This window comes from Mustela nivalis (genome assembly GCF_964662115.1).
Source record: "Mustela nivalis genome assembly, chromosome: 4".
NCBI classification, from domain to species: domain Eukaryota; kingdom Metazoa; phylum Chordata; class Mammalia; order Carnivora; family Mustelidae; genus Mustela; species Mustela nivalis.
Genome location: NC_139023.1, coordinates 144,987,149 through 144,999,671, shown reverse-complemented (window position 1 = coordinate 144,999,671; position 12,523 = coordinate 144,987,149). Strand labels below are relative to the sequence as shown.

At 46.1% G+C, this 12,523-nt stretch overlaps 1 protein-coding gene across 10 annotated transcripts in view; it reads right to left on the bottom strand.

The window, feature by feature from the left end:
• The window catches only part of ZNF827 (zinc finger protein 827), a 168,404-nt gene that overhangs the window by 73,830 nt on the left and 82,051 nt on the right, over positions 1–12,523 (bottom strand). For all 10 annotated transcript variants that reach the window (XR_014311049.1, XM_082728252.1, XM_082728246.1 and 7 more), the window contains exons 6-7: positions 3,851–4,090; positions 1,402–1,459 (exon numbers count right to left, since the gene is read on the bottom strand). Coding sequence is in view for 9 of the 10 variants with exons in the window: in XM_082728252.1 (XP_082584378.1) it covers positions 1,402–1,459; positions 3,851–4,090 (298 nt within the window). In the remaining variant the exon portion in view is untranslated. The remainder of the gene's footprint in view (positions 1–1,401; positions 1,460–3,850; positions 4,091–12,523) is intronic.

The window sequence follows — 12,523 nt, the reverse complement described above, 5'->3', positions numbered from 1 at the left end:
CAGCTTCATGGGTTTACAGCCATGGCCGCAAGCAGAGATACTAAACAGTAGGTAACATCTCCTATTCGGGCATCCAACTTAATAGACAAGTAGCCCTCCCAGCCCCTTGACCCATTTCCCTAAACAATGTGCAGCCCAGATTGAAAGACCCATTTTACAACTGTGTACTTAATACACAAAGACAAGGCTATGCCCCTCTTCTGTTTCGTTACAGCAGGTTTCGTTTTCCTGGTACCATATAAACTTCATGTGAGGCCAGCTGGCTCTGTTCTAATTACTGTTTGACATTTGATACCCCTAAATTCCAATTCATAGAATTAAAAAGGAAAAAACAACTCAGGTTAAGGTTCAGATGAGCACATGCCTGATAATGCTCTGAGGTCGACTCATACCACCTCAAAAGAGAAGAACATCATTTATCTTTTGTTGCAAGAACTAAAAACACCAAACCAGTCAACTGTTCCCATCAGGAAGAATCTACGTTTGCTCGTGAAAGCTTAGTTCCTTGACTGAAAGCCTTCTTGGGAGCGCACATCTCATTCTCCCTGTTCCTATTTCATCTGGTAAAGCCCACCTCTGGGGTTAACCCAGGGACTGGAGAGGCGGGGGTCTGAGGGTGGGGGACGGTCCTTAAAAGCTAGAGCTCCTATCTCCCCTGAGGTTCCTTTCTCGCAGTGGTGGGGTATGCGCTAGTGGAGCACAGCTGGGGTCAGGATGGCCTTTCAGGCTGGGGAAGAGTGGTGGCACGGCTGGTCCTCCTCCCTCCATCTGGCTAACGGAGGGGCAGCCCACCTTGGCGGACCTCCTCAAACTGCCTTTGGCAGTAGATAAGGCAGCATCCTTATCTACAGCTGTTAATGACAAAGGTCTTCCTGCAGCCTTTGAAGCATTTTCTCTCACTTGAAAATGCTGTGAGGTAAAAAGCTGGGGTATCCTTGGTGACCAGTGATCTGTTCACACCTGCGGAGCTACTGAGGAACCCACCTTGGTCTCCTGACTGGGTGAAGCCTTCCTGAGATACGGACCCAGCCCCCCGATCCTAGCTGTGACACCCGCTTAAACTCCCAAGTCAAAAAACTTCTGCAAAGAGAGTAATAATATGACCTACTTCACAAAACTATTATAAGGAGTAAAACAAAAACAAAAACACCTGGAAAATTCTCCAGCCAAGTTAACAGCTATTAGATGTTTGATAAATATTAGTGGTCTTCCCCCTTGGCGCGGTTGCTTTCTGTATTATTTCCACAAAATTTCTAACACAAACTGGGGGCAAAAGGCATGACTCCTTTGAACCCAGCGGGAGAAAAGAGTTCGGGGAACAATGCACCACGGGTGATTGGGGCCTGATGGCCCACACAGGGGGTGCTCTGAGGGGACCCCCCCTTCCCAAAAATGGCCTACCTGGTGGTCGTCCGAATGGTGTTTTCTTTTGTGTGATTGTGCTCTTTGCTCACTTTTTCTGTAAGAAGAAAGAATGAAACATCCCTTGTAGGTTGTTCTTACTCAATTTGAGTCTCTAAGGCTTAAAACAGAAACTCCCTCAACGTTTCTTTTTCTCTTTTGTGGTTTTCTTTTGGTTTCCTTTGTAAATATTCAAACCCTCCCTGTCTTATTCATAAAGACAATCATTAAAAGCATATAGACAGCATCCACAAAAATATCTTAGTAAAAACCAATCAAAGGGAAACAGTCACTGACAAATTTCAAGTGTGTTGTCTGATTTTAATGAGGCCTTAATAAGCATACATACACACGGAGAGATGCGCACCAGAACCCGTTATTCCTACTACATGTTTCCCCAGCTGAAAATTTCTGCTTTCCTCTGATTCAGCATGAAAATTGCAGTTGTTGCAACTGTTCCGCTTCTGACTTTGATGACAACCTTTAAGCATTCTGTATTGTCAGGCCCCTTTGTGCGAGGGGATATAAAAACAGCCATAAGACCTTTGGGTTCAGCAGTCATCGAGCGCTTATTCTGATAAATGTTACCAGGGACAAAAAAATATCATTAGACAAGCAGAGGTAAACCCTCCCTTTTCTGTCTTGAGGTCTGTATCTACCAGCTGTCAGGAATTATTTAATTAGCTTTCAAGAACACTAGAGTTGAACTCCGGCCTTCCCAATCCAGTTCAAATGGAAGGATTCTGCCCTGACTGTCACAGCCCTCAACGGCTTCAGCAAGCAGAGAAAACCTGGCCAGCTTGATGAGGGTTTCGGGTTTCCATGGCAGAGCAAATAAAAAATCCTGATCTTAGGGATTTTTGAACAAATTTAAACAGATAATTTGGAAAAACGAAAGACTTACAACATCCACCCAATACTTGTAACACTAGGCTGAAATGGCTACGCGCAAGTTGGTGTGGACGGTCGCTTTCTGTGCACTAGACAATGACAACGAGGCTGGATTTGGATTCAGAGGCAGTATTCTTTCAGAGAGCAGGAAATCGGGGCTAAAAGACTTGCTTGAGGTCACCCAGGCAGTAAGTGACAGTGGCCAGGTGAGAACTCTCAGACACAAAGTTTGTCACTGATAGCAGACAGTGATAATGTACCGGGAGAGACAGAGACTTTCTGAAAAGAACCACACACTGGCCTCACTTTTGCAAATTGTAACTGCTAAGTCCTTTTCAAAGTTATATTGTTTCTAGATATGCTTTCAGCTTGTTTAAAAAAAAAGAAAAGAAAAGCACCTTGTAGGATTTGGAGCTCTGGGGAGCTTGGGATGATCCACGTGTCCTGTGAAGTTTATGGAATTAACTATTTCCATTACTGCAAGGCTTTGCACAAAGAACAATCCCTGTCTGAGAAGCAGGAGGCCACCATTTCCGGAACCAACCGATAGTTTCAAGCTCTGGCACTGTGTCACCAGGCCAACAACAAGGTGAACTATCATGATGGTATGCAGATTCTAGCTTCTTCTCCCTGATATTTTTCTTAGCAGGGAAAGCAAGTGAATACTTAAATAATGAGGCATCTCCTGGTGTTTTGAATATGCTATCCGTAATGAAACAGAGTTTCTCAAACATTCGTAACAAACTCTACTGATGCATGAACTTCTATACACAGGCCAATGCTTGAGTGTGGAAAAGCTCTGTGTATTTCAAGGAATCTGAATCTTGTACGTGTCTATATCTTCAATCTCAACCATGTTCAAATAATAAGAGCATGTTAAATTTGTTCAGGACCAACACTATGCAGCTTGAAAGAGTTAACAAAGGTAACCAAGAGGACCATCAACTGTTCTATCAGGACACTTAGCTGAGCTGGTAATTCCTACACCTGTGAATTCCAAATATTCAAAGTAGAAACCGTCGGTTTATAGAAAAATGCTCTGCATGGGGATAGCTGGAAAGAGTCCTCACATTTCATCTACTCCCTTTACTTGATTTTTTGTTTTGTTTTGTTTTTGTTTTTGGCAAGATACAGTACAATCTTAATTCAAACCACACTAATTTGGAATTCATGGTAATTCAGTCACTGTTGGAGTAAATTGAAGTTTATCTTTTGAACACTTGGGAAAAAAAAAAAAAAAACAAGAGGCTGTTAATCAGATCAACTGCCTAAGCAAAAGTCGAGGTGAGATGTTTAGCCTAGTCAACAGGGATCATTTGCACGGAACTGAATAGAGTTCTAATTTCAAGTGATTCTTAACTATTTATTAAAGAAAGTTTGGCAGGAGTTCCACTTGGCAACATTTTATTAACTGTTAGTTTGAGTGGCAGTATGCATGTTAAAGTAACAAAATTGATTTCTGCCTGAGAAATTCTATAATGCGGGTGTTTTACTTTGTTAGAGTGGCTTTCTTTCCAATTATTCCCAATTATTGACATTTTTCTGCACAGAAATGTACCTGACAGTTGAAAGAGAAGCTCGGAAGCCATCTTCACAGAGATGTCCTGACTGAAGAGGTTTCTCTCTGGGGGCACTCTGCCCTCTGGCATCTTCTGTAAGGGTTCGGTTTTCTCTCGCCCGATTAAAGTGCTATAGCCAACATTCCGGCTGGGTGATACCGAGACATGCGAGTCCTGGATGTCGACCTCCATGGGCTCCTCTTTAATCTTCACCATCTGAGTCTCCTTGTAGCTCTCCGCTGCAAGCAGGTGAAGGAGGAGAAACCAGAACAGCACGGTTTTAAAATTCTGAACCAAACCCAGTTTCTTTTCTTTTCTTTCCTAAGATTTTATTTATTTATTTGACAGACAGAGATCACAAGTAGTCTGAGACAGGCAGAGAGAGAGGAGGAAGCAGGGTCCCTCCTGAGCAGAGAGCCCTATGCGGGGCTCGATCCCAGGACCCTGGGATCATGACCTGAGCCGAAGGCAGAGGCCTTAACCCACTGAGCCACCCAGGTGCCCCATCAAACCCAGTTTCTAATCACAGAAAGAACCACTGGGATTGTTTCTGGGAGCAGGTGAGACAAGCACCACAGCACATGACATACAGACCGAAAAACTGCTAGTTCAGCCCACCTGGTTTCCTGGAAAGGTAGGGAACGGAAGCCCAGAGAGAGTAAGTGGCTTGCCCAAGGTCACACCTGCACCCGCAGAACCAGGCCCAGCCAGGTCTCCGAATCTAGCACTCGGGGTCCGGTGACCAGGGTCTCCCGGCCACACCCCCATGTGCTCCATACTCCCCTACACTGCTTCCAGAAGTAACAGAGAACATGGTGAACGCCTGTCCCTGTTTCAGGACTTACTCATTTCAGCGAACCCAATCAAAGCGAACATTTTAATATGACAATTGTCTCCCTTTATTTTTAAAGCCCTGACCAGTTTTTTTTTTTCTCTCTCTCTCTTCTAGGGCACCGAAATTAATAAAGGGTAAACAGGGTCGATTCAACTGAGACATTCATACCTTGCTGGGAGCTAGTAATCCTCAAGACCACCTAGGAAGTTAATTGCAGCCCAAGGACCAACACTTAGAAAAACAGCAATCTTACAGGTTATAATAATGGTTCAATTTACTGACTGCTTTTGCTTTAGGTGTGACTATTAGATGTTTGATCTTTAGTCGGAAACACATATTCGCCTTGCCAAGTCGGACTGTTTTTATGTCCATGCATTCTGTAGTGCTAATGACAGAGCCTCTTTGAAACAAGGTGGGGCAATTAGCCCAGCCATTAATTTGGGCCACTTTGAAATGAGCACACTTTCAAATCAATAAGCATTTATTAGTAACTATAGTATACTCAACATTCTGGGAAAGAAAAAAAGAGGACATAAAATAGTGGGTTGAGGGTTGAGAAGTGACCCCTCAAATTCTGCCTATGTCCTAAATGTCACCTTATTTGGAAAAAATGTATTTGCAGATGTGATTCAGTTAAGAATCTCAAGATGAGATCATTCTAGATTACCCAGGTAAGCCCGAAAACCAATAATAAGTGTCCCTCAAATAGGAAGATAAGGAAGAGATACAGGAAGGACACGTGAAAACAGAGACAGTGCTCTGGACTGAATATGTGTTCCACCCTCTGCCCCAAAATTAATACAGTGAAACTCCATGCCTAGTGTGATAGTATTTGAGGTGATTAGTCATGAGGATGGAGCCCTCATGTACATATTAGTGGCCCTACAAAACAAAAGACTCCAGAGAGTGCCCAGACAGCAAATGTGTGGGCTCTTTGATTTCAGACTTGCCAGCCTTCAGATCTGTGAGAAATACATTTTTGTTGTTAATAAGCCACCCAGTCAATGGATTCTCTTAATATCTCAATGATGGGAGCAAGACAAGAAATTAGAGTCATGGTGGCCACAAGTTAAGGATGTCCTAGAGCCACCAGAAACTGGGAGAGGTAAGGAAAGGGGCTCCCCTAGAACCTTCGGATTTTGGACTTCTGGCCTCCAGGCTGCAAGGGAATACATTTCTGTTGTTTTAGGTTACAAAGTTTGTGGCAATTTGTGATGGATGGATGGATATAGCAAGAAGAAGCAGTGGGAAGCAGGCGGGACAGATGTGAAAGGGGAACCTCCCTGCTGTAAGCTGGATGGCTAGAGAAAATGACACGTTCCTTACAAAGCATGAGACAGGGTGAAAGCCAAGTACATGTGCCGTTTATTGAGTTGTAGTAAAGAAGACGGAAGAGCACTTCCAATTGAATAATTACAATTAATATAGTGTTGTCCATAAAGGCTACGTAAGAAGTGGGCTAATTGTTCTTTTCTCCTTCCTGACGTATTACACATGGTTTTCAGAGTAAATGACTTTTTTTTTTTTGTCAGCAACTAAATTGCCAAGCAACTGTTATATTTAATTTAGAGCCCTTCCCCCTTTCCCAACTCCTGCCGAGCTGTGGTTTTTCCGCGTATCTGTGAGGCTCACAAAAACCAAGTTGATTCAATCAGGCTTAAAAGAAAAGAAAGAAAAGAAAAAAAATCTGAACCTTTCAAAGTCACACGCCTAGCTTCTTTGCCTCGGTCTGCAGTCCACCTGACTGTTTCTGGAGTATAAACTGCATCCCTTACCACATCTTAAGGATCTGATGACCTGATAGCCACCATGACCTCTAGCCACCTCACCCATAGGTGCAGTCACAACGCACACCTCCCTCTCTGCGCTCTCCCCAAAGTACGTAATGTTTGGAAAATAAACAGTGGGGTCAGTGACATAGGTATGTAATGATGTCTCTGAACCCTGCAAGTCATTCCAAGGCTTGAAGACAAACACAAAAATATACTAGAAAAGGAGTCACTTAATTCCACAAAAATCTCAATGCTACGAAGAGCAAAGCTAGAAAGAAGCTCCAGGATCTTACTCTTTTTCCATCTCCTTTCCCCAGCTTTGCCCCTGGGTTAAAAAATCATCTAGCTACGGGTACCACTGGCTTAAATGGTATCAGGTTTTGAAAGCTTCTTGGGATAACTTCAAGTATGATTTACATGAAGGGCTTTCTGCCCTTTCTTACGACAACTCTTGACCTTTCAAGAATGCACAAAGGACTGATTAATGATAAAAACCTCTAGCATTTTTTAATCCACCTGATAGACTCCAGACTCAAAGAGTTCTCAAGCTGACATCTCTCAATGGGCAAGTGAGACATAATATAAGAAATATATAAGAAAATATTTGCCAACTGTTCTCTTGCCTTTTGTTGTTGTTGTTGTTGTTGTTGTTGTTAAAGCAGGGATTCTTAACCTCAGCCCTGCTGACATCTGGGCCCAGATCCTTCTTTACTTGGGGAGGCTGTGCAGTGTGTTGTAGGATGGTTGGCAACATCTCCGGTTTCCACCTACTGGGTTTCAGTAGCACTCATCCTCCAGCTGTGACAACCATGAATAACTCCAGATGTTGCCAATATTCGCTGGGGGCAAAATCTCCCAACGGAAAACCCCCGCTGTAGAGTTTTTGCCACACTTCGGTGTTCAACCCCCTTTCCCCAAATTTAATCAGAACCCAAGGCAAATAAGAAAGAAGAGCTCCTCTTTAGCTTAAGGTACCCCCCCCACACACACACACATATTAATCACCATCTCAGCCTGGTACCTTGGACAGGCTGGCCTAGGAGGCAGGAGACAGGCTGATTTAGGAACAGATCCTAAGTCGGCCAGAGATTCTACGGGTCCTCTCTCGCCTTTGCCTAAGGTGTCCTGACAACACAGTGGTTGAATTAATCTTTTTACTCAATCTTTACTCACTTTGACTTCCACACCCAGGGACATGTCTATTATCCAGGGTCTACCCTTTCCCATCACCTTCCTTCTCACACATATCATAAAGCCTTTTAGAATCTCTTCATAAAATAACAGGACAAATACTAACTTTACCCCAAGTGGCCTATACTGTTATTCTGAGAAAAAAACTAGCCAGTGGAAAAAGATGAGAGATGGTGTTAACAGTAAGGTAATGAGTGGGAGGTGGGTTGTAGGTGACTGTTTACTACAATGCTCATTTGTATCTTGTAATTTTTCTCTGATCAATACAGATATTCTACCATTTACTTACATTTTTAGAAAATAAAAAATGACTACATATGCCCATAAAAAATATGATTATTTCCTCTTTTAGAAGCATTTAGAACACTGTGTATGTTCCTGGTGGCATTGCAAGAGTGAGTCTGCAAATCAGATAAGTCCGATTCAAACTTGCTTGGCAACCACAGCGGAAAAAGCCATGAGAATTTCATAATACGGTCTTTTCTACTTTCACAAACACAGTACACGTAAGTAATGATCAATTAGTATTATTTCATTCATCAGTCATTTGGTTATCGCACCATTTGAAAAATGTCTACTAGGTACTATGTGCTATGTACTGTGTCTACTAGGTACAACGTACTATGTGCTATGTACTGTGTCTACTAGGTACAACGTACTATGTGCTATGTACTGTGTCTACTAGGTACTATGTACTGTGTCTACTAGGTACAACATACTATGTGCTATGTACTGTGTCTACTAGGTACTATGTACTGTGTCTACTAGGTACAATGTACTATGTGCTATGTACTGTGTCTACTAGGTACTATGTACTGTGTCTACTAGGTACTATGCACTATGATGAAGGAAATGTGGGAAACAGAAGCAAAGACGACATGGCTCTTGCCCTCAAGTACTTCAAATCTACATGAGTGATCAGACAAGTATGAACAGCCCTCTAGTAAAAGAGGTAAAATTAAAATGCAGTGTGGGAAGAGGAGTCAAGGAAGACCGGGAACCCAAGCACAAAGGTGGAATTGTACTCTGCCTGGGGTGTTTGGGGGAATATCATGTTGGCGGTGTTGGCTGGAGGGCCCGAATCGAGAGATGGAAATGGCACCCTGAGTAAGCGAGACTCACGAGGTATAAACATAAAAGCAGCTCGACTTCTGACTTCCACTGTCTCATTAAGCCTGCCCTGTAGGAAGAGTTCCTCTCCTGTCCCTGGGTGAAAACTCAGGCCCCATAACCTGATTAATTCTTTGATAATACAAAGCCTTACAGTTCTCTAAACAGCAAAATGGTCTTGATTCAGAATCCAGAAGTTCTAATCCATTTGTCAGTTTACAGTTCCACCTCCTGAGAGGGGAGTCCTTGCCCCTCCCTGGAAGGATCTCCAAGGAGCCTTTTGTGGGGGAGGGAATCACATCAGCTCTTCTCCCTCTCTTGTTGCCTTCTCCCCAGCACACTAGGTGTCTTTCCAGATCTTAGAAAAGACTAAAGGAAAAGGGGGGGAGAGAGGATGGAAAGCTCTTTGCCATCCCATTCTAGAACGGTTTCACCCTATTTAGACCAGGAGGTGTTTCTCTCATGGGATTCAAGGGTGGGCTCTTCAGAGACCTATAGCTTTTTTTTTTTTTTTTAATAGATTTTATTTATTTATTTGACAGAGACCACAAGTAGGCAGAGAGGCAGGCAGAGGGAGGAAGGGAACCACTCGCTGAGCAGAGAGCCCGATTCGGGGCTCGATCCCAGGTCCCTGGGATCATGACCTGAACCGAAGGCAGAGGCTTTAACCCACTGAGCCACCCAGGCGCCCCGAGGCCTATAGCTTTGAAGTGATCTTTCCCCTAAAGATCCCTTTATGTGGCTGAACTCCCTCTTGTCTGTGGTCCCTTATTCCCTCCATGAATCCACCTGTCCATCCCATTTTGTCATTGTGCAACCACCAATGGTCTAGGCGGCCCCACCGGAAGGCACTGAAGGCCATACCCAGGCCAGCCCTTCCGGGTGAAAATGGTCTACACTGAGGCCAGGGTTGACAGCTGCCTCTACTTGATAGGAGAAAGAGCGCCAGCTCAGTGCCCGGCCCCTCCCCCTCCACACAGCAGCATCTCTCATGCACGCAGTCCCCAAAGCAGCTGGCCATTTCCCACCCTCTAGCTTTCCCAAGGCAGACATGGGGTGGGTGCCAGTGCACAAGGCTCCCCACCTGAGGAACACACATGACAAACATGACATGACAAAACTTACCACTTTAGTTATTTTTGAGTGTCCAGTTCAGTGGCATTAAGGACATGCACACTGTTGTGCCATCATCCCCATCCACCTCCTGAAGTTTTCATCCTCCCTACTCCTTCAACACTAACTCCCCATTCCTCTTCTTCCCCCCCAATCGTGGGAATACCACAACAACCACCTTTCTGTTTTCTGACTCCAGGACAGAGTTTCCGTCCTCTCTCCTCCCCTTCCCTCCCTCACCCCTCTCCTTTTCCCTTCCCTTTCTTCCTCTTCCTCCCTCCTGGCTTCCTTCCTTCCTCCTTCCTGTCCCCCCCCCCACCTCCTTCCTGTCCCCAACACCTCCTTCCTGTCCCCCCCACCTCCTTCCTGTCCCCCCCATCTCCTTCCTGTCCCCCCCACCTCCTTCCTGTCCCCCCCCACCTCCTCCATCCCATCCCTTCCCCTGCCTTCCTCCCCTTCTTTCCCCCCTTCCCTCCCTCCCCTGCTGCCCCTCCCTACCTTTCTTTCCTTCTCTCCTCGTCCCCCCTCCCCCTCTCCCTCCCTTTCCTTCTCTTCCCTTAAAACTCTTCACACTGGAACCTGGGTGCTGAAGCCAATGCCTCTACTGAACAACCCTTTAACAAAGACCGTCATACTCTACTCCAGAGAAATAAAACTGGAGAGGTAGGTAGGGGCAGAACGTGGCATCTTCGGCGGCCCCCACCCCACCCCCGGAAGCCCAGACGGAATGGGGGCGAGCGAGGAGCAAAGCGTTTGGGAGGTTTGGCCAGGGGAGGAGCGCGATCAGGTTGCACTTCAGAAGGCCAGCCTGGCAGGGGCACTTGGAAGGCCCAGGAGGAAGTGGAAATGGGGGCAGTTGTCAGGAGCTTAGTGTGGTAATCCAAGCAAGGAGACGCCGAGGGCCTGAACGAAAGGTCAGGGGGATGGAAAAAATTCACAGGATATTCTAGAGGTTGAATGGGGAGGAACTGGAAGTGCCTGGCTAGGAGTCTGAAGGAAGAATGAAGAGACCGACGTGAGAGGAATTACGAAGCAAGTGTGTGCACGGCCAGGGGTAGCGTGATGAAAAAAATAATTCCATGACTGCTAAAAGCCTTGAGGTTTGGGAGACGCTCTCAACAGGAGTAGGAAAAATAGAAAAGTCGGGTGGTGGAGAAATAACGGAGGGAGGGGCGTTTTCAGGTCTGTTTTGGCTAAATGCTTAGAATTCCTGCAGGAAGTGGAGGGCAGGATGGCTGTGGGCAGCAAGAGGGGAGTCACCGGTGACACACAGACCGGGGGCATCCGACTCCAGAGAACGCGGTGAGATCCCAGGCAAGGGGAGTAGAAAGCAGCGGATGGGGCCGGACTGGGACCTCTACTCTTAGATGGGAGGAGGACCAAAGAGTGAGGCAAAGAGGAGGCAAGGGAGCGGCCCAGCGCGGGGTTTCATGGAAACCCAGACAGAAGGACAAAGACACCCCAGATACCTTCATGAGAGCCTCGTGCTTCTAGCCTGCAGGCCTGTCGCAGGGGCCCACCGCATTCCTGCCCTGGGGCTCCTGCACCCTTGGATGATTTCTTCCCTTAGTTTCTGTCCCCTGTAAAGCCGCAGCCCCCCACCATCCCTCCGCACACCTGCAGATACCTCTGCGCGCGGCCGATACACAATGTTCCAGTCGCCTCCCCGTGCCGTGCTCCCGTGCTCTTCCTGCCCCTATCCCCTTCCGAAACACCCCAGTAACGTGCTGTTCAGATTTCAAACAGGGGGTTCTCACTGGTCCTACAAACACGGTCCAGATATGAAACCCGATTCCAGTACACAGCGGGTTTATTACTGACACTCTGTGAACAATAGCCCAGGGCAGTGGGACCAGGTGATGGGAAAGGAACAACCAGGGACAGGAAACGAGCTCACATGGCGGGGGGTCGGGAGTGGTGAGCCCTCTTCCCCCCCACACAGTTGAAAATTCACATGTAACCTCTAACTCCCCCCAAACTGAACTACTCATAGCCCGCTGCTGACCAGAAGCCTGACTGATCACGTACAGCCAATGAGCACATATTTTGTTCGTTGTATGTCTCATAAACAGTGTTCTTACGATAAAGTAAGCTAGAGAAAACAGAATGTCAGAAGATCATAAGGAAGAGACATTTAAGGCACTGTACTCTAATTATAAAAAAAAAAAAATCCATGTACACGTGGATCCGTGTAGAAGCGGCCAGTACGATTCCAACCCGTGCTGTTCAAGGGTCATCTGTATTCAGGCATTCCCTCTGTGAGCAGCATTCCTTTATCGGTGTCCAGGGACCCTCTCTCTCCCTGCTCTCCCCTAGCTCCTTTGGCCTCTAGATCATTTGGCCCCTGAAAATCCTGGAGCAAGCTGCCACCATGATTCGCCAAGTGCGTTTCCCCTCTGCACTGAACTGTCGAGGGTGAGCAAGAGTCTAACTCGTCTTTCACTCCCGAGATGTTGCACAGGCCTGGCACATTCGATATTCTTACTGTGTATCTGTCACCTGCATCCTCTGAAGCACAGCCCACAGCATGTGATGCTATTCTCTGTCTCTTGACTTGGGTCTGCCTAGTGCTATGAACTCATACATGCTATGAACTTAGAAATAAAACAGGAGGGGCACCTGGCAGCTCAGTCAGTTAAGCATCTGCCTTC